The 26,534-nt window shown below is 39.1% G+C and overlaps 2 protein-coding genes and 1 pseudogene across 3 annotated transcripts; 1 reads left to right on the forward strand and 2 right to left on the reverse strand.

Moving 5' to 3' along the window:
- Window positions 1-2,025: 2,025 nt before the first annotated feature.
- Window positions 2,026-6,853, reverse strand: LOC143861851 (protein FAR1-RELATED SEQUENCE 5-like). 2 transcript variants are annotated; one of them, XM_077372796.1, is made up of 4 exons: window positions 6,511-6,853; window positions 2,543-4,894; window positions 2,398-2,467; window positions 2,026-2,296 (listed from the first exon to the last, which is right to left on the reverse strand). In XM_077372796.1, the coding sequence occupies exons 2-3, from the start codon at window positions 4,274-4,276 to the stop codon at window positions 2,423-2,425; spliced, it is 1,779 nt and encodes a 592-aa protein (XP_077228911.1). In that variant the 5' UTR covers window positions 4,277-4,894; window positions 6,511-6,853; the 3' UTR covers window positions 2,026-2,296; window positions 2,398-2,422. The 2 variants fall into 2 exon arrangements, 1 of the variants encoding a protein (XP_077228911.1); XR_013240035.1 differs by lacking the exons at window positions 2,398-2,467; window positions 2,543-4,894.
- A 1,322-nt stretch (window positions 6,854-8,175) lies between these two features.
- Window positions 8,176-14,830, forward strand: LOC143862218 (red chlorophyll catabolite reductase-like). The gene is made up of 3 exons (XM_077373225.1): window positions 8,176-8,491; window positions 9,911-10,595; window positions 14,522-14,830. The coding sequence occupies exons 1-3, from the start codon at window positions 8,246-8,248 to the stop codon at window positions 14,635-14,637; spliced, it is 1,047 nt and encodes a 348-aa protein (XP_077229340.1). The 5' UTR covers window positions 8,176-8,245; the 3' UTR covers window positions 14,638-14,830.
- Window positions 14,831-17,404: 2,574 nt separating this feature from the next.
- On the reverse strand, window positions 17,405-26,526 carry LOC143861557 (stachyose synthase pseudogene; annotated as a pseudogene).
- Between the last annotated feature and the right edge of the window lie 8 nt (window positions 26,527-26,534).

Genomic DNA, 26,534 nt, shown 5'->3' on the forward strand with positions numbered 1-26,534 from the left:
GATTATTCATCTTCCTGGGTTTCAAAACCTGGTTTTGTAAGACCTAAAATCTGGTTTTTATACACATAAAAACCATTTTTATACACATAAAAATTGGTTTTTATAACATTTAAAAAGGGTTAGGGTTTGTTAGCTTTGAAAAACAAGGAAACAAAAACTCCATTAAAAAGGGTTAGGCTTTTTCTTTTGCAATATACATCCCCCTTTTCTCTCTTCTCCAGTCTGAAATACCTCTCCTCATTTTCTATCTTCTCTGTTGGAGTTTGGAAATTACGTTTGGGTTTTTATGGTTTTAGGTTATTGGTGTTTTGTTTTCTTCTTACTTCATGCCTTAACCCTTTCTCTCCACTTGAGAAACTAATTTATCATTAAAAAAAAGAAGAAAATCATGGTTTCCATTTGCAAAAAACCACCTGTGTGTAGATTGTGTGAGATGAAAAAAAAACTGTCATGGCTTCATCTACTTTAAAAAATGCCTAACAAAAAAATTTGTGAGGAATAGAAAAAGTCTGTCATGGTTTCATGGTTTCATCTACTTGTAAATTTGTGTGGTTGAGTTTTCCAGGTTTTAGCATCTTCAATCCAGGTTTTAGCTATTTGTGGCTGCAAAAGCTATTTTGGGGTTTATATTTTTCACCTAAACTGGATTTTGTACTCTAAAAATCTGGATTGAAGAGGCTAAAAACTGGATTTTTGCACCTAAACTTGGTTTCATTTTTGCTAAGTAGATATCTTTTATTTTCTTACAGAGAATACCATTTTTTCTTATTGGCTATCTCATTGAAATAATTTATAACTTTGATTCTTAACTTTGATTTGCAGAGACAAAAAACAAAGTCATGTCTTCATCGAGCAACAATAATGGGAGGTTCCGTGGGTTCAGAATACCCCCCATAAAATGTGAGTGTGGGTTTAAAGCAACTTTGAAGATTGCTGAGACTGATAGGAAAGATAACCGAGGCCGGGTTTTCTACTCGTGTGCATTCAATGTAAGTTTAGATTGATTATGTTTGATTAGGTTTGTAGTATATTTTAAGTTTCTAACTTTCCTAAAACACACAGGATGGTACGAAGTGGAACTGCAAATTTTTCCACTGGGTAGACGAAGTCGTAGACGCCTATGAAAGTTGGGGTCGTAGGGAATCCAACAACCATATGGAAGGATGGGAGATTGAGTTACATGAAATGAAGGAGTTGATGGAACATGTAGTTAATGTGATGGTGTGGACCCCGATCTGGGGTGTCTACAGATAGGTACTTGGAGTTTTGGGGTTCTTTAGTGTTGAAGGTATTGTGATGTAATGTTGAATGGGTGATGTACTTCAAGTGACCTTTTTCATATATGAATGGTGAATGTTTGAATGTGATAGGTACTTCAAACCAGTTGGAAATTTTTGACCAATACTTGAGCATTTTCTTAGAATATGACACTGTTCCAGATCTATATGAGCAAAGCTCGAGAATTCCAACAGATATAAATTCTGCTGAGAACAACATGAATAGTGCCAGCCACTTTAAGTCTACATATCATGTATTAGATCATTCAGCTCCTTTTGCAACATTTACCCAGCACTTCTAAGACTTCAACAACATTTCAATAGTGAAATGGTCTGGCTTGCAAATAGGTAAGACAAATCCACAAGCAGCTGCAAGTGCACAAATTAGGACACGTGTTTCCTTTCTTCTATAGAGATGATTTCCAAACAGAAGTGATGTGGACAATAATATTCCAAGAAAACACCTTACTCTTCAGATATTTCCATGCATGAGTGGAGGTTTCACTAACAGAGCAAGTGTCACTTACGTTTTGGCAACAGAGATAGTAAATAAACCATTGTTTGTGAGCTGTAAATACACTGGTTGTCAAATGTAATTGAACCAAACATGCAGAAATTCGTTCCAACAATCTAAGAAATGGCCTAGTGTTGATTTACAACAGATGATTCAATTTTTGGGAAAATTCTTTCAAACTCTGCAAGATTTTCACATGTTCTTTTGGAATCTTGACACAAAATAGGGAAATCCTCCATGAAATGGCCCAAACCACCACACTGTTTACATTCACCAAATGTTTACATTGAAAATCCTAAAAATTGGGTACAATTGCATGCAGAATTAAAAAAAAAAACCACTGTAGTTGAACAGTTGTATGGAATAACTTCCCAATTGTAAGTTCCAAACACTAGTTGTATGGATTAACATCGCACTTGACGAAGTAACTTCCAAATAGCAGGTGAACAAAAAAAATCATTTGCACCAAAGCTTCGGTGACCAATTTCCGACCTCTTCTACTGACCTGCATCAAATGCATGATTAAAATTCATCAGTGGTACACAAAAATTTATTATGATTGTTTCAATAAATCTATTAGAAGTAGATTTGATTGTAAACACTTACCTAGTGCACTCCAACGGTGGTCCTCCTAGCCAACTCTAACCTCTTTCTCTATAACCTTCGTTGTTGTCATCTATATGAGAAACATATTATAAACCTTCCAATTTGGAAAAAATTATTACAAACACATTGAGATTTAAAAACATACCTCTTCCTCGGGTATGTTTTTGCACGTGGACGCATAATGGCCTTTTTCTCCACATTTTTTGCACGTCCTTTGCTGCTTGGGTTGAGATTGAGAGGCCTCCACTGGAGATTTAAACCTTGTAGCATTTTTTGGCCGACCCTTGGTTCTCACAACTTGAGGGTCGCGAATACGTATCTCGGGGGTTTCGAGAGGATAGTTGGATTGTACCTGACTGCCACTACTTTCCAAGACAATCTCCTTGTCTTTCTTTGCTTGTTCGCATTCCGCCACCCACACATTTAAGTCTTCTTCCATCTTCTTCAAAATACTCTTCTTTCTCGGGTGTTCATCTAGTACTTTATGAACCCTTGTTGTAATGCACCATCTCTCAAATGAAGTTACTTCGTCACTATCTCCTATGCTTGTAGATGCCAAACTATTCACTTGATATCTCGCCCCAATTGTCCACCTATTTAAGAGATATCGCTCGGGAATAGAACCTAAACGCTTCATATCCATTATGCGAAGTATGTGTCTGCATAGAATCCCTGCGGTCTCAAACATCGCACACTCACATGTAGCATTAACACTTTCTGATACATCATATATAACCTTGTAACTCTTCCACTCCTCCTCATTACGCATTCTTACCTTGTATTCAGTGACGTTCCCATTCTCACTCTCCTTCTCCTCCCAACAATCAATACTCGCTAGAAATTGAAGTTGGAACAAGTCAAAAAAATTTCTAGTATAACACTTTGCAGCATTTGCTTCCAATGTGCTCTTTGTCTTCAATACTGCATGTGATGATTTAGTCATCCAATCCTCTTCAGCTTCCTTTTTTCGCCGATCCACAAGTGCCTTTTCATATTGTACCACAAATTCTTCTAAAGTGGTGCTTTGGTTAACAAATCCATCGAAGAAAGCATTAATGCTTTCGCTTCGTGCACTTGAAGTCATTCCAACTGTGAATGTGTCTCTAAAATAAGCAGGAGCCCAGTGCATTCGTAAATCCCACATCTTACATAACCAATGTCTTTCATGTAAAGTATATTTCTCCACCAAAGCTCCCCATTCCTTCTCACTGTCGGCTTTATGTTTCCTATAAAACCAATGGTTGTATTCCTTATAAAACTGAGTAGTTGCATCTCGCATGTCTGGAACATGCTCAACTAGATGCCTACTAATGTGCCAAGAGCAAAAGCGATGACGTGTATTTGAAAAAACACGCCTAATCGCGTTTCTCATCGCCCCATCCATATCAATTATTATACACCCTGGAGCTTTGTCAAACATGCATTTTAACCACTGTCGAAACAACCAAGTGAATGTCTCCTCCGTCTCATCTGCTAGGAGGGCACAACCAAAAAGTGTAGACTGTCTGTGGTGGTTTACGCCGGTAAATGGTGCAAACGGCATCCTATACCTATTCGTCTTATAAGTGACGTCAAAAACAATTACGTCGCTAAAGGTTAGGTATGCCTCTCTGGCTCTCGAATCCGCCCAAAACATCGATCTCAGGTTTCCATCAACATCTATCTTCATGGCAAACTCAAAATTCGGATCTTCCGCTCGTTTCTGTTGGAATTGATTAGCTACTGCGGCAGCTTCTCGTCCCATGTTGTTAGCCCTCTGTGCTCTCAAATGAGACGACACCTGATCTGGTGTGAGAGCACTAGATGAACCATCGTTTGAAGCGTTAATTGCCCTTGCAATGCCAGTAGGACCAAACCCATCACTGTGCATTTTATCCATCAAGTTCTTACATAAGGCTTTCTTATGTAATGTATTATGTGAATGGTGCAACCATGTCTTCAATGGAGATGTAAGATCATGGCAATGTTCCTCCACAAAAATTCTAACTTCTCACTTCTTCTCTTTTGTCAAATTGATCTCCATCTTTGCCTCACAACCCTCTCTTGTTTCACGACGCCGCTTGACATCCTTCCCAATCTGTCTCTTATCATTAGGATTTCTAGATCCCTCTTTATCACATACATAACTCTTCCTTATAGGTTCACCTGTTTTTATCGACCTATTAGTCCTGCCTTTTCGAATTCCAAAACCTATAGTCAACGCATATGAGTTATAGAATGCATAGGCATCTTCACAATTATCAAAAAGCTGGCCTTCAAAAAGTTTGCTAGCTAAAACACTCCTCGCATCTTCATTATTAGGTGTTTCTGAGGTACCAGTACCGGCCTCGTCATTATCAACCCAATCTAGAGGAACCGCAAGGTCCTCTTCATCACCCATCTCTAATCTATTTCCCTCATCAACACATAACCTATCAGCTTGCGACAATGTATCACCAACCATAATTAATCTATTTTCATCAACCTCTACAATAGAGAGCTCCAACGGATCCATTTCCTATTACACAGGAAAAAACAAAACCAAAACACAGAATAAAGGGCTTTAGTTTGTTAACAAAACACAAAAAAACAAAACAAAACACTAAATTTAAATGGATTTGACTCAGAAATCAGGTTCCTCATTAACAAGTTCAACTGTGAAACTCAATAGGAGGTTGGCATGTTTACACCACTCAAATTTAAATCTATCATGCTTGAGGTTTATCTTGACATTGGATTTCTCTTCTATTATTTTCTTAGGGGAACTTTTGTCTATCTCTATGTGCTATTAATAGCTTTTACAGAAACTAAATGCACCCATATTGGGGGCTGTTACCTTGATGTCTCCTGGAACTCGATGGTGGGTGATCATATTCTTTTCTTTTTCCATGTAAAATAGATGATGGTAATACTTATAAACATTAAAATGTGAGCTGCAAACACAGTAATATTGTTTAGACTTTGAAAATGTCAAGACTGAAATTGGCATGTTTTTTTTTTTTCACAAATGGCATGTTTGGAAACCGGATTTTTTTCCATGGAATATTACTTTAGGGGCGAGGGCGGGGGCGTGGGGTGTTGGGGGGAATCTTTCATGGTTGCCAAACATGGCGTAGATGATAGCTGTAATCCCGTATTTTGATAATGCCACTCCTTTTTTTAAGCTTCCTCTTCAATCGGATGTGTCCCAAAAGGTTATGATGATCTTTTGAAACGGTTTGAAACCAGGTTTTGAAACGGTTCCTACACATGGGTTTCAAACCATTTCAAACCAGGTTTCAAAACCTGTTCAATTTTTATTCTTTTTGTTCCATCAAAAATTTTCAAAACCAGGTTTCAAACCCAAAACTGAAAACGGTTCCTACACATGGGTTTCAAAGGGTTTGAAACCAGGGTTTCCCCAAAATCGAAGCTTCAAAGTACAACAAAAAGAAAAAAAAAAGAGAAAGAGGTGGAGAAACCCTTACCGTGGAAGATGTAACCCGAAACTTCGATTTCGTTTGGAGTTTTACTCCAGCGAGAAGAAAAAACCAGCGAGAGAAGCTCTGTTTTCAGTTTTGGGCTTCGTTTCATTTCGTGCCCAAATTTTCAAACCCAAAACGATGAAAGCCGGTATGGTGTAGATCAATTCGATCTAACGGCTGAAGTTATAAGGTGCCGACGAGGTTTCTAATGTTTAGAGAAGTTCTCTACACACATGTGTAGGAACCGTTTTCTCTATTGGTAATGTCATCCCTTCCCACTACTAACGAGATTGGCAACCAAACACTACTTATCACTATTTTACCAAGTAAACCCTTGGTAGATCAAACATTACAAAAGTTTGTCTCCTCCCGAGTGACTACTTATACAGTTATACTACCAGTCTACATGGTAACCATCTGCATCCAAACAGAGTCCAAAAAAGCAAAGTAAATCTGAAATCAGAAAAATGAAAAGATGTAGAAGTGCTTAGAAGGACTTGGGTAGCGTCCCCTTAATGGGTAGTTTTACTGGCGAGTTCTGTCCAGGTCTCAATAAAAACTTACTTGAACTGAATTTTAAAAAGTAAAAAATCAGATAAGAGAACAGAAAATTTAAAAAAAAAAAATTTGAATTTGATTTTTGTTTGGATGGTGGATAGAATATAAATACCGTGGATTCGTCTTGGCCTAGTCTGATGTCAAGGGAGCCTAGGGAAGTTCTTGTCTCGTTCTCGAAGTAGGCAACGTTGGGGGCAATAGAAGAAGGGAGGAGTTGTGAGCCAAGATGGGTATCAATTGAGGAGAAAAGATCGAGCATTAGATTGCGGTGTGAGGTGGAGAGATGTGGGAATTCAAGGAGTTTTGATCTCCATTTGAGGGGATTAGATGATGAAGTCATAGAGCAAGAGATGGAGGTTCTAAGCCTCGATCTTGTCCTGGGAGGAGATGGAGGGGTTGGGAAAGGCAAATGAGGGGGGTGGTGGATGAGGGAGACCATCTCTACATAGTTCAGAGACTGAATGAGCGACGACAAGAAGATATTTATGTTAGTTTGAGAGCAAGATAATATAATGTGTAGAAAAGGAAATAAAAGTTGTGGTGTTGGATTATTGTTTAATATCTAACAATAAAAATGAAGTGTTCTTATTTGGCTTCACGTAGGGCTGCAACTCGGGTCGGGTTTTGGAGAACCCAACCCTACCCGAGAAATATCTCGGGTCGGGTCGGGTCGGGTTTTTTTTCGGAAAACCCACGATTCCCAAACCCGGCCCTACCCATGATAAATCTCAGGTCGGGTCGGGTCGGTTCGGGTTTTTTCACGTTGACGCAATTTTTTACGGAAAATTCTTGTTTGGCAAGGCAACTCAACTCATAGAAGCAGAAATTACACTCACATTACACTTGAATCAAACAATGATGTAATTACACTCACATTACACTTGAATCAAACAATGCTGTAATCAAACAATGTTGTAATTACAATCAATGTTGAATCAAACACTTGAATCAACTCAACTCATAGAAGCATAAATTACACTCACACACAATAACAGTGGGTGCGTGGGTTTTCACTTTTAACTTTTAACTAACAATAGAAAAAAAATGTACATACTATAACTTATGTAACTCGGGTCGGGTCGGGCCCCTTCAAACCCGGCTCGACCCGAGATTCATGCGGGCTTTTGAATGCTCAACCCGGCTCGACCTGAAACCCATGAAACCTGAACCCAACCCAGGCTATTTTCGGGTCGGGTCGATGCGGGTCGGGTAAAACCCGGCTCTAGTTGCAGCCCTAGCTACACGTGCATAAAGAGAGAAAGGGAGGGAGCACCAAATAAGTTTGGTCAAAATTTGGGTTCTTTTGAAATGACCAAAAACCCCTTAAGTCAGGGGTCAATTATCAAAGTAATAGCTAACCGCTAGGGTTGCAACTTGGGTTGGGTATCACCGGATCTGAAAATAACATGGGTCGGGTTTAGAAATCATGGATCTTGGGTTAGGTCAGGTTTCATGTTGAGAAACCCGACCCAATCCGAGGAGTTCTCGGCAAGAGGACTTACTAGACAAAGAAGCTAGCATGGAAGAAGATCGATGACCAATAATCATGAATCCTAGTTCGGTGGCCGGGCATCAAAATACACGCATATCCGAGTGCGTTTGGTACATCGGGGCACCAGAGTTTGTTAGGTTTGTTTTGAAAATTTACCCACGAACTAAGGTGGTGTTTTGGTCATTTCATTAGAGCCAAAATTTTGCCCAACATTTGGTGCTTCCTCTCTCTGTCTCTTTTTGTGTTATGGTTCCCGTTTTGCTAGAAATTCTCTGATTATTAACACTAATTAATACTATTACAAATTCTCTGCCACATTCCCCAACCTCCCAATTTGCCTTCCTTCCAAAACAAGATGAGTCTTACGAGCTGTAACTCTTGCTTGACCTCCTCCTCTAATCTCCAAAAATGGAGTTCAAAACTCATTGAATTCCCCCATGTCTCCACCTCTCACCGCAATCTAATGCTCGATATCTTAGCCTCAATTGATACCCATCTCGGCCCACAACTCCTCCCTTCTTCCATTCCCCCCGGTCTCGCCTATTTCGAGAATGACTCAACAAGCGCCCTCGACATCAGACTCGGCCAAAAGGACTCCACGGTATTTATATTCCATCGCCCATAAAAAAACCCAATTCAATATTTTTTATTTTTGTTCCTCTTATCTGATTTTTTTTTTCCATTGGAAGAAAAATCAATCCAGTACGAGTTTTCTAATTTGTTTCTCTGGGTAAGCAAATCAGAACCCCAATTCAAGTTTTTTTTTTTCTGTTCCTCTATCTGATTGTTTACACTGATTTTCAACATGTTCAAGTTTTCTGATTTTGCTTTTCTATTTATATTCTATCCACCTTCAAAACAAAAACCCAATTCAAGTTTTTTTTCCCCTCTTATCTGAGATTCTGAGTTTATACAGAGTGGTTTCCATCAGAAGAAAAACCCACTTCAAGTTCTCTGATTTTACAATCATTTTACATATGTTTTCATACTTTTACATGAGTTTTGAGAGTGGTTGCATGTAGTTACCTCGTAGAGTACTGGTGAATTAGAACTGAATTAGTCAACATGTATAGCAAGTAATGAAGTAGTCTCCTCGTAGAGTAGTGACAAGTAGCGTTTGGTGTTCAATTGAAGTAGTTTCCTAGTGTGGAGGTGTCATTGCCAAAATAAGGGGGAGTAGAAGTGTCATTACCAACATAGGGAGAGGAGAGAGGTGCAAAATCCCAAGACTCTACTAGCAAAAAACCACTTGCATGGGTAGACAAGGAGACAAAGGGGAGACAAAACAAATAGTCTCCAGGTAGTTTAAATTTAAACATGCCACCAAACACAACTCGTAGATGATGCGACACCCCAAAACCAGTCAAAACACCTAGTAAACCCCAGAAATTGTGTAACAATACAGACCCTAATAACGAGTTAGCAAATCCCGTTTGCGTAATCAATTTTTTTAATGAAGATACCAATTTCATCAAAAAATGGATTACAAGTGCACTTGGGGCAGTAAAGATTGCCCCAAGTAAAGTCAGTTGTTAGACGCTGCTGATTTGGCAAGATGATGCGCCAAATTGTTGGCGATTCAAGGAATGAGAAAAAAAAAAAACACCATATCATTAATCTTGTCCATGAGATTGGCTAGTCTCCATGGGCCGTCGCAAAGCCCTTTGGCATTCTCTGTCTAAACAAAAAGGGTGGTCCAATGCACGAGACTCCCGCCCAATGTATGGCAATCTCTGTCAAATCAAATAAAAAACATAATTCAATTTTTTTTCTTTCTTTCTGTTCCTCTATAGTTCGTGATTCAAGGAATGAGAAAAAATGAAAAAACACCATACAAACACATATCTTTAATCTTGTCCATGAGATTGGGCACTCGCAAATCCATTTGGCAATCTCTCTCTAATCAAATAAAAATTCTAATTCAAGTTTTTTTTATTCTGCTCCTCTATCTGATTTTTAACAAATCGATTTCCATTCAGTTCAAGTTTTCTGATTTTGTCTCTTATCTAATTTATTAGATATCGATTTCATGGTGGGATATTGGACACATTGTGAGTTCCCATCTGAGTCTGCTTTTCTCAACTTCTTTTCCGATTGCGAGTCCCCATTTGAGTCTGAGTTCCCATCTGATTCTGTTTCTCTCCCATCTGAATCTGTTTATCTCGACATGACCACCCTGTTCGCGATCCTGAAACCCACAACCGACGCCCCACACCTCATCGTGGAATTCATCCAATACCATCCCAATTCTCTCATTCTCATCATGGATTTGATCCCACGGAAAGACCTTGTTCTTCATCCAGAATACCTCCAGATCTTCTACGAAGACACCCTGCTTGAAAAACAAACGCAGAAGTTAGAGAAGCTCCCCGAAAGCCAACCTTTCCTCTCTGCATCTCTTTATAACCGAAGCCATATGTCTCCCACTGCCATTTTAGTGCGCATAGACTGCAATGGAGACATGAAAGAGATGTTGAGTGACCATGTTGGGGTTGTTGTGAAGGATGTGCTGAGGATTTGGTTGGAGAATTGTGTTGGGAGAAGAGAAATTGGAGAGATTGAGAGGGAGATTTTGGTTAGGAGAGATAATTTTCTGAAGAGGTACCCGGTGTTTATGGACATTGCTGACAACTTGCCGTTATTATTCAGCCCTGAAATTGCAAGACGGGTTACGGATGCTCTACTCAAAGTCTTCAGGAAAGGCGGTAAGTAGGAGAAGAAATAACTCTAATAATGTTAGTTTGCTAAATGTACTGAGTTCTACATAATAATATCTATTGTTCTTTTTTTACTTCCATTATAACTGACTGGGTTTGCGACACTGGATCTCCCATGGACAATTGTCAATATTTGTGGCTGTTCAATGCAGAATTATCCGTTTTTAGTTGCGATTGTTAGAATCATCTTTGGAGAGCCAACTATAGAATCATGTACTACAATGCATCTCATTATCGAGTATAGATATAGATCAAACTCTAGAAGAATGTGGCAGCCTATAAATTGTTTTTGATTATCCTTCACCATTAGGGTACTTTAATTTCTGCAAATAAAGAAAATTTATGAGCTTAGGGTAACCTGTTGATGCGGCAAAATGAGGCATACTCACATTATGTTATGTAACTCTTGAGCAGCTCGGGTTCTTTTACCCTGATGCTTTCCCTTCTAATCCCGTAGGGCCGTAGGGCTTTGTTGAATGATGTAAAAGGCTAATGGGGTAGGATGTAGAGAGATTGAAGATAGAAAGATTGAAATAACAGAGAAAGCTATGAACAGGTTTGCTTTGCGGGAAAATTACCGACAAAGACTTTTCATTCATTAATTCACACATTACTCAAAATACATAGTGATCCCACCTATAAAGGCTTTAAAATCTCAACATAATGAACTTCCTAAAGTCAAGCAACACTCAAAGACTTCTGATAACTCACTATACGGGCTTTAAAATCTCAACATAACTACTTCCTAAAGTCAAGCTACACTCATAAGGCATCTATATCTAGACAAAGGATTATTGCCAATGCCACAGGTTTTTCCCATAAGGACGGTCCCATCTATTATCTTGGAGCTCCCATTTTCAAGGGAAGAATGAAGATAGAATACTTTGATAAGTTGATAGGAAAAGTTCAGAAAAAAGTGGAGGGATGGAACGCCAAACTTCTATCCAATGGAGGAAAGCTCATTCTTATCAACCATGTTCTGTCTAGTGTGCCCTTGTACATTTTGGCAGCATTAAGCCCACCTAAAACAGTCATCAAAAGAATAAATAGTATCATGGCCAATTTTTGGTGGGGTCATTCAGAATTTGGAAGAAAGCATCATTGGGTATCTTGGAGTGACATATGCAAACCTAAGAAGGAAGGAGGCCTAGGAACAAAATCGTTGTATGATTATTGTATTGCTTACAAGCTAAAATCATTTCATAAGCTCCATGAGAACACTACCCTTTGTAGCAAATTCATGAACTCTATCTACACCAAAGATAGTCATCTAAATGTTGTGCCTATTAGAAAGACAACATCTAGGCAATGGAGAGACATACTAGGAATCAAAGGAAAATGGCTAGAAAGTAGTAGATGGCTTGTAGGGCATGGACAAATTCTTTTTTGGGCTAATTAATGGATAGGACATCAGCCCCTCATTGAATATATAGACAACAGAATAGGGATCAATATTAATACCAAGGTTTTTGGAACTTCTTGATAATAATAAAAAAACTGGAATTTGAGCCAAGTGAGGAACCTCCTTCCTCCCCAGGTATGCACACATATTCTCAGCACTCATATTCCTTTAAATGGTAGCAAAGATATGTTGGTATGGAGCCCATCCAAATGTGAAAAATTTCAGCCTAAGACGGCATGGAAAGTTGTGCGTGAGTCAAGTTCAACTATCGAATGGGCGACTTATATATGGGATGAAATCCCTCCCAAAATTAGTGTTCATATCTGGAAGACATTCAAGGAAGCAATAAGTGTAGATGCCAGAGTAAAAAGTGCTCATATCCCTTTCGCATCTATGTGTAATTGTTGCAAGCACCCAAAGAAGAAGACACAAATCACTTGTTTGTATGCGGTGACATGGCAATTGAAGTATGGAAGGCTTTTGCGGTAATATTTCAGATCGATTGTGATATTTGCTATACAGCACTTCATAGAGCCATGATATGGTTTCGCATGGCAAAGAAAAAAAAGATACAAGAACATGGGAGTCATTGTGAGAAGCATTCCCATGTTCATCATGTGGGAGCTACGGAAAGAAAGGTGAGTAAGGAGATGGGAAGGGAAAGCCAAGAGTGCTAATTACATTATTTGGAAAGTCAAAGAATGGATCACAGCATATGTAAGAAATTTACATTACATCCCAATAACAGTTTTGAATGTGAAGTTCTAAGATGGTTGGATATTACTCCCCAATATCACAAAGGCAATAAAATTAGTCTTATTCAGTGGAGGAGGCCATAAATAGGAAGGTTCAAGCTAAATGTTGATGGAGCATCTAAAGGTAATCTAGAAAAGTCGGGCGGAGGGGGCATTATTAGAAGTGATAAAGCAAAGATGTGTATGGCATTCTCACATTTATGGTGAAGGATCCAATATGCAAGCAGAAGGCAGGGCCCTTCTCAGGGGCGGAGCTAGGAATTTGCTCTAGGGTGGGCAGAGAATGATGGTTATATGATGATTAATACATTATTATAAAAAAAGATAAAAAATTGACATAAATTTCAATTCAAATTGTTTTTTATTTTTATTTTGAAAAAATACCATTCATATTTATTTGACCACCCCATTTAGTAATGAAAACACTCTAATTTTCTTTTGTTTAGCTTGGTATTGTAATAATTACTTTGAGTTTTTAGTTATGACATTTTAAAAAAGAAAAAGAAAATTGGAACATAGAAATAGGATTCATGAATAGGAAAGGGGAGATTTTATGTGTTGTGTGGGCCGTGGGGTTGAAGTCCAGTATTTTTCAAGAAGTACGGTCAGGCGCACTTCATAAGATGATTCAAACCGCTTTTTTTGTTGAGTTAGGCCACAAAGTAAATAGGGTGTACCCCATATCCTAACTCTCCAATTTATAAAGTTTTCCATAATGGGCAGTCCCTCTACAAATGGGAGGGTTAGGGTATCCTATGGAGATTCTTTACGGGGAAAACCTATTTATGTTGTGGCCTGACAAATGAACGGTTTAGTCCGTTTGGATCATCCTATGAAGCGTGCCCACTGTACTTTTTGTATCATCTTAATCTATGTGGCAGCAAAAAACAATATAAATGCCTCAAAAATAGGCAGTTAAATGCCTCCCAATCAAACATGTGAACCTAGCGAATGGGAAAAAAAGCCTGGTTAGAGAGAATGTCGTAAACATGCCTTAAAAATAGGCATTTGAAAATAGAGGCGAAAGTTGTTATAAGGGATGCACTAAAGAAGAACTTAAATGCTTTAAAAATGCCTTAAAAGTAGCGATTTTGGAAACAATTGTGGTTAGCAATAAACTCGAATGGATAGCACTTCAAAGACGGGATTTTGAAATTAAAGAGGGGCAAACTTTTAGGAAAAAATATCAAAGAAAAAAAATTCGGCAAAAATCCCCGCCGGGGGGGGTGTTACAATTGCCCCCTGGCTCCGCCACTGGCCCTTCTAGAAGGATTAAGACTTGCTAAGTCTCTGGATATAAAACAACTTAAGATTGAATTTGATAGCAAAGTGCTAGTAGACATGTATTTCCTCCCTTATGCAAGAGCTTACCCCCACTATTTCTCATGAATATCGAAAGGGCAATCAAGTTGTAGATGCTTTGGCCAATGAAGCATGCCAAAGTCAGACCAATCAGCATTTCTTCTTTTGGAGTGATCTCCCTAAAGAGGCAAAAGGAGCAATGAGATGCGATACCGTGGGGATCCCTAGTCTCCATCTTAAGGGTTGATCTCGTTTCTTGCTTTTGAGTAAGCTTTAGACGTACATGTCCTCATTGTTTTGTAAGCATGTATGGGCCTTGTTCTTTGGATTTTTCTAATAAAATTATCGGGTCCGTCCCGGGACCTCAGTGCAAAATTCCAGGTAAAAAAAAAAAACAGAAGTCAAGCTACACTTAAAAGACTTATGATAACTCACTATATCCATTTTTGATGTAGTGACACCCGGTGCTACTGACGATGGAATTGCAGAAGAACACCAGCGTCAAATGGACCGCCCGAAGAGAGTCCGGCGCTCCGAGCGGCTTCAAAAACAAGGCAAGAGAGCAATATAAAGACCCTAGTTCCGATTTGGCATGTGACTTGTCATTGCAGGCTAGAGTGGTAGCTTTTTGACTAATCTCCTACATATGTTCTTACATCTGTTCTTGTGATCAGTGAGTATTTTTCTTTATCCTTGTGGAATTTATGCAATTTCTTAATGTATAAAATTGATATGTAGGGAATTACATAGATTGATGCAGTGCCTTTTCGTTCAATTCATTTTCATTGAGTATAATGGAGCCTAGTCTGTGGTAGGTCCTTCACTGCCTCTCCACATTAATCCTCAAGATAATGCGAATTGCATAGACCCAGATTTAAATAGTGCTATTATATCTGAGAGCGGAATTCCAATTAATCTGGCACCAACGAATTTCATTGCAATTGTTTTGATCTTGGGTTGAACCCAAAGAGATTCAAAGGAAGGTATCCCCACCATTGCAAATAACCGAACATCATTCCCATAAGAGGCCGGTCATCCTCTCCCCTCGCTTGTTTTGTGGTTCATCTATTGAAGACAAAGTGTTCGTTTAAATGCTCTTTTCAGCCCACACTCTATTCAGGCCTGAGAACGACCATATTCCCATCCCACACAAGTCCTCTCTTTCAACTAGGAGAGCCACTCCAGAACCTTAAATTGGCAAAACAATTTCAGTATAGTCAAAGGGTCTTGAAATAGTGGGTGTTTGGGTAATCAAGCTCCTTGACCGAGAGTTACCTAAGCCCTAAATTCAATTTAGTGGGAAAACCTGTCCTCTGAACTCAACCCATGGCAGCCTAATACAAGCAGTTGGGAATCCCTTTTCACAGAATTTTCTTTTCAACTCACAGAGAGTATCACAGCCATCCAAGATTGATAGATGCATACCTATTGAATTGGTAGCCAGGGTGTATGTGAGGCACATTTTCGGGTTAGTCCAGAGCTAATTCAGACTTATCTCTGACCCTGGAGTTGTTACCAAATTAACCCAATTTTATCATCTCAAGAATCATCAATTGTTTGTACTTCGTTTGTTTCTTTGGTACAGCTTTTTTCCCCCTTTGAAAATCTTTTGGAACAGCTTCCCCACGTCTCATTATTACGACACACCTGGCTTCTGCCCCTACACTAATTGTTCAAAACTACTCCAATAAAATAACCAAGTAATCTCTAAAATCATTCCAACTAGTAACCTGGCTACTAATCCACCCACATAAAATCCCTAGAATTACTCCAACTAATAACTTGGGTAAGTCATAGCCTTATTAAGATATGCACATGTGGATATCTAAGAGGATAACCTGTGCCTGTAACAAGTCCACCCATCTAAAGTTTGCCCTTGCCCTCAAGGGCCAAATCTGTCGAACGTAGCCGCATTTCTTCGATATTTTCCAATGTGGCATCAGCAGGAGAGAGTCCTTGCCAATGGATCGACACCTCTTGTTTATGCTTTCTTGTTCGCTGATCGAGAAACTCTTGCGGAATGATCACACTCATCGTGCAAAACCGGAAGAGATGCTTGAACTTGATCCTTCGTACCGAGTTGCTCCTTAATGTAAGACAGATGAAAAACTGGATGGATGACGACACCAAGTGGTAAATAAACTTATATGCTACAGCCCCAGTACATTGTAAAACTTGGAAAGGCCCATAAAAACATGGTGACAGTTTGGCATTCTTCCGGAAGGCGATAGATGATCGCCTATAAGTCTTTATGAGAGTTAGGGCATGTAGAAAAATAGATCTGATGAGGCTCTGAATCAAAATGCAACGGATAGGCTGTTTGGAGGCTGCTAAATGATCGGTACGATGTTTGGGGCTGAGATCAGAATCGAGAAAGGAGATTTTATTGGTCAAACTGTGGGTGGGGCACTTTCACAAAAGAGTGATATTATTCCCCTTGTTCTTAGTTCTTACCTAGATGCATTGAATTGAAACAAAATTATGTTTATTGTTGTTCTAGTAGCAGTAGTTTCTTTGACTCCTTATCCAGTAATTGGTAAGACAGTACATGCCAAAGTTGGTCATGTTGTTCAAATAGCTCTAGTTCTTCTTTCTTTTCTTTCTTAACTTAGGCATCCTCATAATCATGTTCTACGAAGTTCTTTTAGTATTTGGTCCTTTTCTAGAGTTCTTTGTGAGCATTCTCAACTTTGTGTCATGCCAGAAATGTATGATAACAATGTCTGTGGGTATCTCCTATACGTGATTCTGACTTGGGACTTCTTGGTAGAAGAGTGGATCAGCACATGGACCCATTTCACTCATTCCTTAGGACAGGAACTGGTGAAACACCGTAAATACATTTCGACCATTGATTTACTACCTCCGTTTGACCAACGGTTTGCAGATGGTGTGGAGAATTGAAGTTGAAATCAGTCCCTTTCAACCAACCGAAATATCTCATTCCAAAAGGCACTTGTGAACGTTGGATCACGATCAGACACAATGGATTGCGACATAATGTAAGTTGTATAAGGGTGTAAAATGAGAATGAAATGAGCATATTCAGAGAATTGGTCGACCACAACCTAAATTGTTGACCTTCCCATGGATATCTGTCAATAAAGTCCACAGATATACCCGCCCAAACCTGCGTGGGAATTGGCAATGGTTGTAACAGTCCTCCTTGGAACACATTCTCGGTCTTATGTTGTTGGCATGTGTCACAACAACGAATAAACTCCCTGATCTGTTTTCTTATCACATTCTAGTAGAAGGTCAATCAAACCCTGTAGTGCCCTATAATTTATTTCTGAGTCTCGAAACTGATTACATCAAGAAGCACTTTGGCCATGACACTAGATCCAATTTTGAAAGATAAGAAGCACTCCTGTACTTTCCAATTTTGAAAGATAAGAATGCATCGAGTCACAGATATCAGTGTCTTGGTCAGGATGAACTAGACCAATGCCACCTTCAACAATCTTCACAACAGCAAGATCATTCATTGTGCCATCAAGACTAGGAGAGATGGTGATTGGGATTACCTTTGAATTGAGATGGGCAGTACCTGGCCTAACACCACCCCAAGCACTACATAAAGCATGCCACACTTAGATATCATCCAAGCCATAGTGACCCCATCTTGTATTGCCTTGTCGCAATCCTTCTCAGCTTGCTCAAGCTCAGTGGCTTTGGAGATTAGTATCTTCAGTCTCTTGGGATCAAATGATCGGGCCTAGGGACCCAACATAGTTCCCCCTTTGTACCTCCTGAACTTCTCACATTCCTCAAACCTATAAAACCTAGAAGTCATCAGTGTTCCTCCCAAGACAAAGTTCTTCGTATCTTCAAATGGACTCTCACTATCTAGACTGATACTCCATATGCACCAACCAAGCTTGTCTATCAGAGAAGGGGCTGAATTCTCTTCTAATAGCATAAATGTCTTGAGAGGGACCCTAACAGCACTATAAGCTTTCCTTCATTGAGTTGTAAGGATTGTCACCTATGTGAACTTAATCAATTTCATTGAAAGATGTCTCTTACTTAACACTAGACACTTTCAGCACATAGCATGACATGCCCATCAGTACCTAGAAGAAGGGAAGACCTGAACTTCCCTTCAATTAAGGGAAGGATCAGAACAGATGACCTTAATTAGAGGACATCTAGAAGCACCCATTGTGTCTCCATTTGCAAATCTGACTGGCAATTCCCTACGCACATTGTAGACCACCTGTCTTAAATCCGATGACACTCACAAAGTTTCTACTGCTAAACTTACCCAAGGAGTTCATCAACCTATCAGATGGCTCCTCCTGATTGAATCCGAGGAACACACCCTAGTGTGATCTAGAGTTAACTGTCTGAAAGTGGGGAACTGGTGCGTCAGAACTTTGACAGAGAAGAAAAGCTACTAAAGGAAACATTGTCAGGAACTTCAGAGAGCAATACAATTCCATTTACACTAAATTTCCCACCTGATAATTCAAAAAAACTATTCATATTTTTACTATTCATATTTTCAGCTTGGACAGTATCAAAAGCCAAATTCAACACCGAATTTGGAGGTGCCTTGGACAGAGGAAACAGAGGAATTACAGAGAGATGATAACATTAGAGTCCCAAATTCAATTCCAAAACTCAGAAACTTTTGTTGCTCCCTAGAACTAAGTGGAAAATGGATATGAGATTGCAAAGATACTTGAAATGAAATTCAAAATCCAATACTACAAGCTATAGAAGTAGCCACCATTTAATTCAAAACAGAAGATTTTTCGACATAACTGTTCACAAACTTATGGTTTAACAATCACTTCCAAATCTGAGGTTGCAGAGAGGAATTGAAACATTAACTGAAGCATGCACTACAATGCAAATTTTACCACAATATAAGTGCAACACAAGTGATCCTTTTCAGATGTAACATAAGAATTCTTCTCACAAAGAACAAAAACTTTTCGTCCAGAAAAATTGACAATTAGGATAAAATTCCCAAACAACTCCAGCCTAAAGTAAGCCTATTCCTTGTTTGAATGAGATTGAAGGTCTCAAACACATGACAGCAGAGTTAAGAATTGTGAACCTGCTACCATACCCATCTTGGTCGACCATCTCAACCTCCAGCCTAAAGTAAACCTACTCCTCATTTGAAACATCCTACTCATAAATCTATAAATATCTCTAAGTAATCCAGTGGAAATGTTATTTGGTCGAATCCTCAGAGATCTTAACTTCGATTGAAGGGATTGTGCTTAAGAGGAAATTGAATTCCAAATCTGAGGATTTTATGAATTTCTCTTAGATTTTGTTTGTTGCTTAGGTTCCCTATGTTAATGTGGACGGGATTCAGCTTTAAAAACTAGTTCAATTGAAGTTTTATGGCCCTCTGAAAGACCAAAATTCCTGCAATTCTTGAAGACTGGTCTGAGAATTAAATCCAGTTATGAGCCTGCTGATTATTAAAGAGTACTGAATCCAAAGACAATGATAACAGAATTTTGCTACAAAGGCTCTTGTATTTCCCTAGTGTTCTTGGCTGTTTGAAATCTAAGAATTCCCAGCTTCACAAAAGTTTCAGCAAGATCTGGGATTAAGGAGTGAATATTTGTGAATTTGCTACTTAATTTATCCCTGGACTTCAGCAAACCTAGAGCTATAGAGGTTGTGAATTTCCTGAGAGTTTACAGCAGAAACTTCCCTGTATCTTTTAATTTTCGGACACTAGACCCTGAGAATTTCTTGTTTTAACCCAAACCCGCAAGCTTCACCTTTTCCCCTAAATGTAGGGGACTTTCATCTTCATATTAAACCAATCTTTAACTACTCCAAAACCTTTAACCACCTCAACAAACCAAGAACCTCCATATTCCTTAACCACCCCAAGAAACCTCTTCTACCTTCACTAATTCCTCATTAATTCAATCAAATCCTTTCCTAGTTCAACCACCTTACCCTCCATCATAAGATTGATAAAAATTGTGCCCTTTTCATAGCCCTTTTAACGCTGGGACAGATAGTGGAAAATAGGGATGTAACCGTTGATCTTTGTGATCGTGCGACATGCACCTCCATCACCTTTCAACCATTCTAACTACCCTCTTCCTTTCCTTTCTCTCTATTAACACCTTTAAACTTATGCTTCGCATCATTACTCTGTGTTATTTGGTATCAAAGCTTCTGCTTCGCATGACTTCCCTACATTATTTGGTGTCAGAGCTTCCTCTACCCGTGCTACTCTTCATTATAACTTCATCGAATAGAATAGGTGTAAAGGAATTTGACATTGATTGACGACATTAATGTATGCTAATAATAAAGATCTGGGATTTAAGACCTAAGCAGGCCATGTGGGCAAAAGTTTTAAACTCGCTGTTTCTTATGGCCTTGCAAAAAAGGCCTTAAATCTCTTTGGCTTAGCAAGTGGTGCAAGACCCAATGACCTTTGGGGGTTTGTGAATTCTTATGATTTCTGATGTTAGCGGGATTCATGAAGCTAGAATAGAGAGCAATGAACTCTAATTCCCTTGCAGCTCAACTCATTAGAGAAAAAATATTTTCATAATTAGTCGATATGGAAAGATCCTCCCCTGCATCAAGGATAAAAAAATTGGTGATATATGTATGATCGTATCTTTTAGATCATGTCTTTGAGATTGCTCATTGGTTAATCAGTAATGGTTATAGAACTGGGTTGGTCAGTCTTCTAGAGCTTGCACTCGAACGCCTCCACCATGAAATTCTCTGCTTTGATCTCCTTGTTTGGTCTAATGCTCAAGGAGATACCTTATTTGTTCAGCAAACTTATAACTTAATGAGGTTCCAAGCATCTAAACTTTGGTGGCATGAGTTCGTTTGGAGCAGTTTCATCCCCATTAGGGGCTTCATTTATTGGGGAGCTCTTCTCAATCATTCCCATACAGATCTAAGGCTCAAATCAAAGAATTCCAAGCTGGCCCCAAGATACTCATTCTTTAAAAGTAATAAAGAAACTGAATTCCATCTTTTCTACTCCTACCCAATTTTGGAGTCTATCTATTCTAGACAAGCCTATTTTGGGATTAAGCCCCTTCCTCTCGAAAACTTACAAAGTGTCCTTGGTTCCAGGTTTTCTACTTGCAAATCCAACCAACAGGTAAAGCATTCGGATCTGCGATGCTCTGTTATCTTTGAAAAAAGAACATGGGTAGGAGTAGAAAAGATGGAATCCAGTTTCTTCATTCCTTAATATAGAGTGAGCATCTCATGGCTAGGATTGAGGCCAAATTCAGGGTATTAACCTATCTCTGTTACCATTCAAAAAAAAAAAAAAAACCCCATCTCTGTTCAAGAACATCAAGAAGGTTAATTCTCAGGGGAGTTTCTTGATCACTTCCCATCATGGGATCCAAGGACTGAACTTGGCCTTCTTTGCAATTATAATTCAATGAAATGACCATCAGATATTTCATAGTTGGAAGATGAATAAATAAGGAATATTATATATGGCCATTGAAGAGAGTGGGCATAGCAAAACCAAGAAAACGCGTTACATGACCAAGGCATGCTTAAAATCACACAACTGAATATGAAGATGGCTTAAACCAATTGATAGTAAGTAGAGAGAGTTTCTGGGAATCACTGAGTTTTCTCCCAAACACAGTAATGGTTCCCAGACGTAGCGATGTGGAAGTTGGAGGGAACAAGGTTGTTAACAGAATACCTTGGCCCGATCTTGGCAATGATTTTCTCATCGATCGCAGCCAAATAGAGGTCAGGATCGGAGTCTATGATGCGCAATGAGCTATTTGGTCGAATGCCATTTCTGGATCTGATTGAAACTAACATACTGATCTGATCCTTAAGCCCCCAATCGAAGAAGTGATCGTAGAACTGCAGAAGAGAAGATATCAAAGCTTTTTAGTTAATAGCTATAGCATTTTTCCTTCTTGATAACAAATTAACAGAAAAGAAAGACCATGAATCCTCTATGACTAAAGGTTTTGAGAGAATCTCATCTTTTTTCTAAAGTGTAAGACAAATGAGCCATTCTGAAATGTAAAAGTGGGCATAAAGTCTGTTTTATGCCCATTTTATGTCGAAAGAAACAAAGCCTAAGGCTCTGTTCGGTTGCACCGTTGAAACGGAAACGGAAAGGAAAAAGTGCCCAGTTTCTGTAGAAACGCGCAAAATGGTTGTTTTGTTGCCCGCATAAAGAAAGCGCATGGAAATGGGCCTTGTGACGTGGAATCCCTAAAATCCGTCGTGGCCTCGTCATTTCCGCCTTCCAAAATCCGAGCCAAAGTATCGGAAACGAGTTATCTTCCGAGGGATCACGCGAGGTTTTTTGCGAAAAAGCAAAAAAACAAAGAAGTAGAAACGGAGCCCTAACTCGTTTCTCCCCTCGTCTTCTCCCTCTCGTCTGCAACTACAGCAGCTGGGCTTGGATTTCTCCATTCGTCTCCACTGCTAGCACTCGTCTTCTCCAGGTATTCCTCCTCCTTTTCTCCTCTTTCCCTCTTTTTTATATTTTTTTGTGGATTTCTTGTTTGATCTTAACTGCCATGGTTTTGTGGATTTCTTGTTTGATCTCAACTGCCATGGTTTCTAAGTGCATTAATGTATTTGAAAACACATGTTTAAAGCCCAAAGACCAAGGCCCAAAGTCCCCTGCACAAAATATTTTAAAACAGTTTTTTAAAGCAGGGCCGGTCGACTGGGCTATGCCGGGCGACCGCGAGATGGTACCTGAAAATCCATGGCATCTCGAATTTTAACGGGCCGGTCGACCGGGCAAATCTGATCGACCTCGGATCTGTTTTCTGGAAATCCAGAACACATCCAGGTTGGTCTCGGAGGACGGCCGCAACCCCCCCGGTCAATCGTGGAATGTTTCAAAGGCAAAATAATTTTTTTTCAAACTGATTGCCCTTAACGGGCGACCGCGATGAGCCGGTCAACCGCACCTTATTTTTCGAGCCAAAATTGTTCAAACAAATTGCCCTCAGTTGCGACCACGGATGCCCCGGTCGACCGCGCCGGTTCGGCTAGAGAGCCGTTGGAGCCTGTAGTGGGTAGGTGCATCTACCCAGTTTTGTTACGGTTTTGCCCTTGAAGGGTCCCAAATGAACTAGGGTTATTTAAACACCATCAAAGACTTCATTTTACACCTTTTGAGCATTTATCTTTCAAACCCTAGAGCTTCAATCTTTGAAATCAAAAGGATCCTTATTCAAACCTCTTGTGCATTTAAACTTGCATTAATTTCTTGCCAAGAGAATCTTCCCAAGCATTTAGTTTCAATCATTAGGAGAATATTGTGAGCTTGAGAGTTGTATATGCCTTAAAGAGGCTTGAGAACTTTTCATTCCCTATTTTCTTTTCTTTATTGTATTTGGGGTTGCAAAGAGGAATTTCTTTCTTCAAGGCGGTGGTGCAACGAAGAAGAACGTCCTCGGAGGCGGATTGTAAATAAGGTTGTGTTCCCTTGTGGAGGAGGTGATCGTTTGTAAACGCTTTGTGAGGCGGCATTGAGGAGTCTCACCGTAGTGGAGAAAATCCCAAAGAAAGACCAAGTACTTGGGTAGTGGAGTAGGTCAAGTTGTGACCAAACCACTATAAAATCGCCGTGTAGTCTTCTTGCTTCCTCTCCTCTCTCTTGTGGTGTGATTGGTAATCTCTTTTCATTTTCTATTTGAATATAATCTTGAACAAAGGTTGGAACTAACTAGCTTTGTAAGTAGAAAAAATTTTAAACACCCAATTCACCCCCTCTTGTGTGTTGCCCTTTGGGATTTCAACTTTCATATAGTTTTCATTGATTTGGAGAAAGGATATGATAGGGTTCCCATGAGTGTTATGTGGTGGGTCCTTAAAAGGGAAAAAAGCCTACTAAATATGTTGATATGATTAAGGATATGTATGATGGAGCAACAACTAGTGTCAGAACTACGGATGACACATTTAGTGAGTTTCCAATTACAATAGGACTGCACCAAGGATCAGCACTAAGCCCTTATCTTTTTACTCTAGTTATGAATAAAGTTACGGAGGGTATCCAAGACTAGGTGTCGTAGTGTATGTTATTTGTAGATGATATAGTATTAATTGAAAAAATCAAAGTAGGAGTTAATGCTAATTTAGAGTTAAGGAGAACTACTTTGGAATCCATAGGTTTAGATTGAGCAGGACTAAGATAGAGTATATGGAGTGCAACTTTAGTAATGTAAGGGGGCGAAGCAAGAATGTAGTAAATAGGACTGGACAGGTTGTACCTAAAAGGGATATCTTTTGCTATCTTGGCTCAATCCTACATAAGGAAGGAGAGATTGAAGAGGATGTTAACCATAGAATAAGAGCAGGTTGATTGAAGTGGAAGCATGCTTCATGAGTTCTGTGCGATTGTAAAATACCTACTAAGTTGAAGGGAAAGTTTTGTAAGACAGCTGTGAGGCCAGCCATGCTGTACGGCTCAAAATGTTGGGCCACCAAGAAGCAGCATGTGCATAAGATGATTGTAGCAGAGATGCGAATGCTTAGATAGATGTGTGGCTACACAAGGTTAGATCGAATTAAAAATGAAGACATTTGTTAAAAGGTGGGGGTGGCACCAATTAAGGAGAAGATGAAGAGCACCGCTTAGGATGATTTGGGCAAATCCAATATAGGCCTTTGGATGCTCCAGTGAGAAGAAGTGACTCGTGCCAAGTTGATAGAGTAAAAAGAGGTATGGGCAAAAGCATGAAGTGTGTGTGTGTGTGTGTGAGAGAGAGAGAGAGAGAGAGAGAGAGAGAGAGGCTTTACCAAGATAAAGTGCTAGAGATCAGCTTTTGACCGGAAAAAAGAAGCTATATGGGGCTTTAGATATTAATAAAAAAAAAAGATGCTAAACTTAAGTGCGCCCTTGAAAAAACAAGCTACAAAGGACGCCCTATTAGACCATCTTACTATAGTGCATTTATTATTTCTTTAATTTCATATTTTTTCCTGCCATTATAAATGGACTTTGGTGAGATACCCAATGGGCCCGCCCTTCAGTTTAGCATACTTGTGAAAAAAATAAACTGTGTATGGGAATTTGGGTAAATCGATCGGTATGGTTAATCTAGGCTTTTTGGAAGAGGTGGATATAACAAGTTGCTCTTGATTTTATTTGTCTTTCAATATTTTTTTCGACTATTTTATCTATCTAAGTTCTAACCAATCCATGCATTACAAGGTCCTACTAGTTTTATATTAACATGTAACTATGTAAGTTATTTTTCTAAATAAGACATGCCAAATGCGAGGGAAGTTGGTCAAGTGCATCTTGTATTTGCTAGATTATGAAGTGAGTTCAGATTTCACTAAACACCTTTTCTACTAACTTCAAAATTTTCACAAGACATACAAATAAAGTACCAGAAATTAACCAATTATTAGTCAAATTCATGTTTAATTCTAACAATTAAGGTTTGATTAGAAATTTTGTCATTTGGTTCAAAAAATTCTAGATTTTTATGGGGTGCTAAATTGAAGGGCTCCCTTGCAAAAACCAGCAGCAAGGACACCTCTATTGGATCTAAATCACCAATATGCATTTATAATGGCATTGAAAAATGTTAAAATGATCCAATGGAGGCGCCCTTGCGGCTAGTTTTTGAAAGGTTGCTCTTCATTATAGCATTTATTTTTAAAAAAGGGTATAAAAATTTTGGCCTTTTTTTCAAAAAATTTTAATCATTCAGATAAGGTTGTAACTAAGTGGTTGGCAAATACCTATACCACCAACTCCCATTTATATATTGATGGCACGCGAAAAACTCTGTCTTTACTACATAAAATATGTACCAAGAAAAGTGATATGAATTTAATTAGTACGGAAAATAGGTAAGCAAATATTTCACTATGTATTATAAGTTTATAACTATACATGCTTTGACCTACCACCCTTGAGTATAGAAAAATATATACTACACACATGACACTAAAGTGTTACCTAAAACAACCTTTGTTTAAGCTCCGCGGCTCACCTTTTGCAAGAGAGAATTTGCTAGCGTCCAACGCAGAAGGCATTTTGCGGATGGACTGTTGCATCTGACCGCAGCCACCTCATGAAAGAAAACAAAATCTGCTGAAAAATGAGCCTCTGTGGCTGCTGTTAGATGCAACAGACGATCAACGAAATGCCTTCTGTGATGAACTCTAGCAAATCCCATGTTTTGATATACCCAACCCTCTTTATTAGCTTAAATGCTTCTATAATTGGCCATTTAAAGAGAGAGAGAGAAGAGCCATGCTTACTTTTAAGTAGATTTTGTCTTATTCATTTGAATTCATCAGATGTGGCTGTTCTCTCCTGCAAAAGTTAGCCGCACGTGGCTTTCCTCAAAATTGCCTAGCAAAATATTTTAGGCTGAGGCCGACCAAGACTTTCTAGAGAAGGCGTGACTCACACTTGGAGACCATCTCACCCACTGGCATCGGGCCCACCAATATGGGTGATGCCATTTTCGTAGAATAGGTACT

Source organism: Tasmannia lanceolata, unplaced genomic scaffold (assembly GCF_043159265.1).
Source record: "Tasmannia lanceolata isolate RefF3 unplaced genomic scaffold, GAP_Taslan_0.1 ptg000037l, whole genome shotgun sequence".
Lineage (NCBI taxonomy): Eukaryota > Viridiplantae > Streptophyta > Magnoliopsida > Canellales > Winteraceae > Tasmannia > Tasmannia lanceolata.

Coding starts and splice junctions, on each gene's coding strand:
- LOC143861851 (XM_077372796.1), bottom strand. CDS start 4,276: ATGGATAAAATGCACAGTGATGGGTTTGGTCCTACTGGCATTGCAAGG. Junction 2,468..2,542: donor AAAACATACCCGAGGAAGAG/GTATGTTTTTAA, acceptor TTTCTCATATAG/ATGACAACAACGAAGGTTAT.
- LOC143862218 (XM_077373225.1), top strand. CDS start 8,246: ATGAGTCTTACGAGCTGTAACTCTTGCTTGACCTCCTCCTCTAATCTC. Junction 8,492..9,910: donor TCGGCCAAAAGGACTCCACG/GTATTTATATTC, acceptor AATTTATTAGAT/ATCGATTTCATGGTGGGATA. Junction 10,596..14,521: donor CAAAGTCTTCAGGAAAGGCG/GTAAGTAGGAGA, acceptor TTTTTGATGTAG/TGACACCCGGTGCTACTGAC.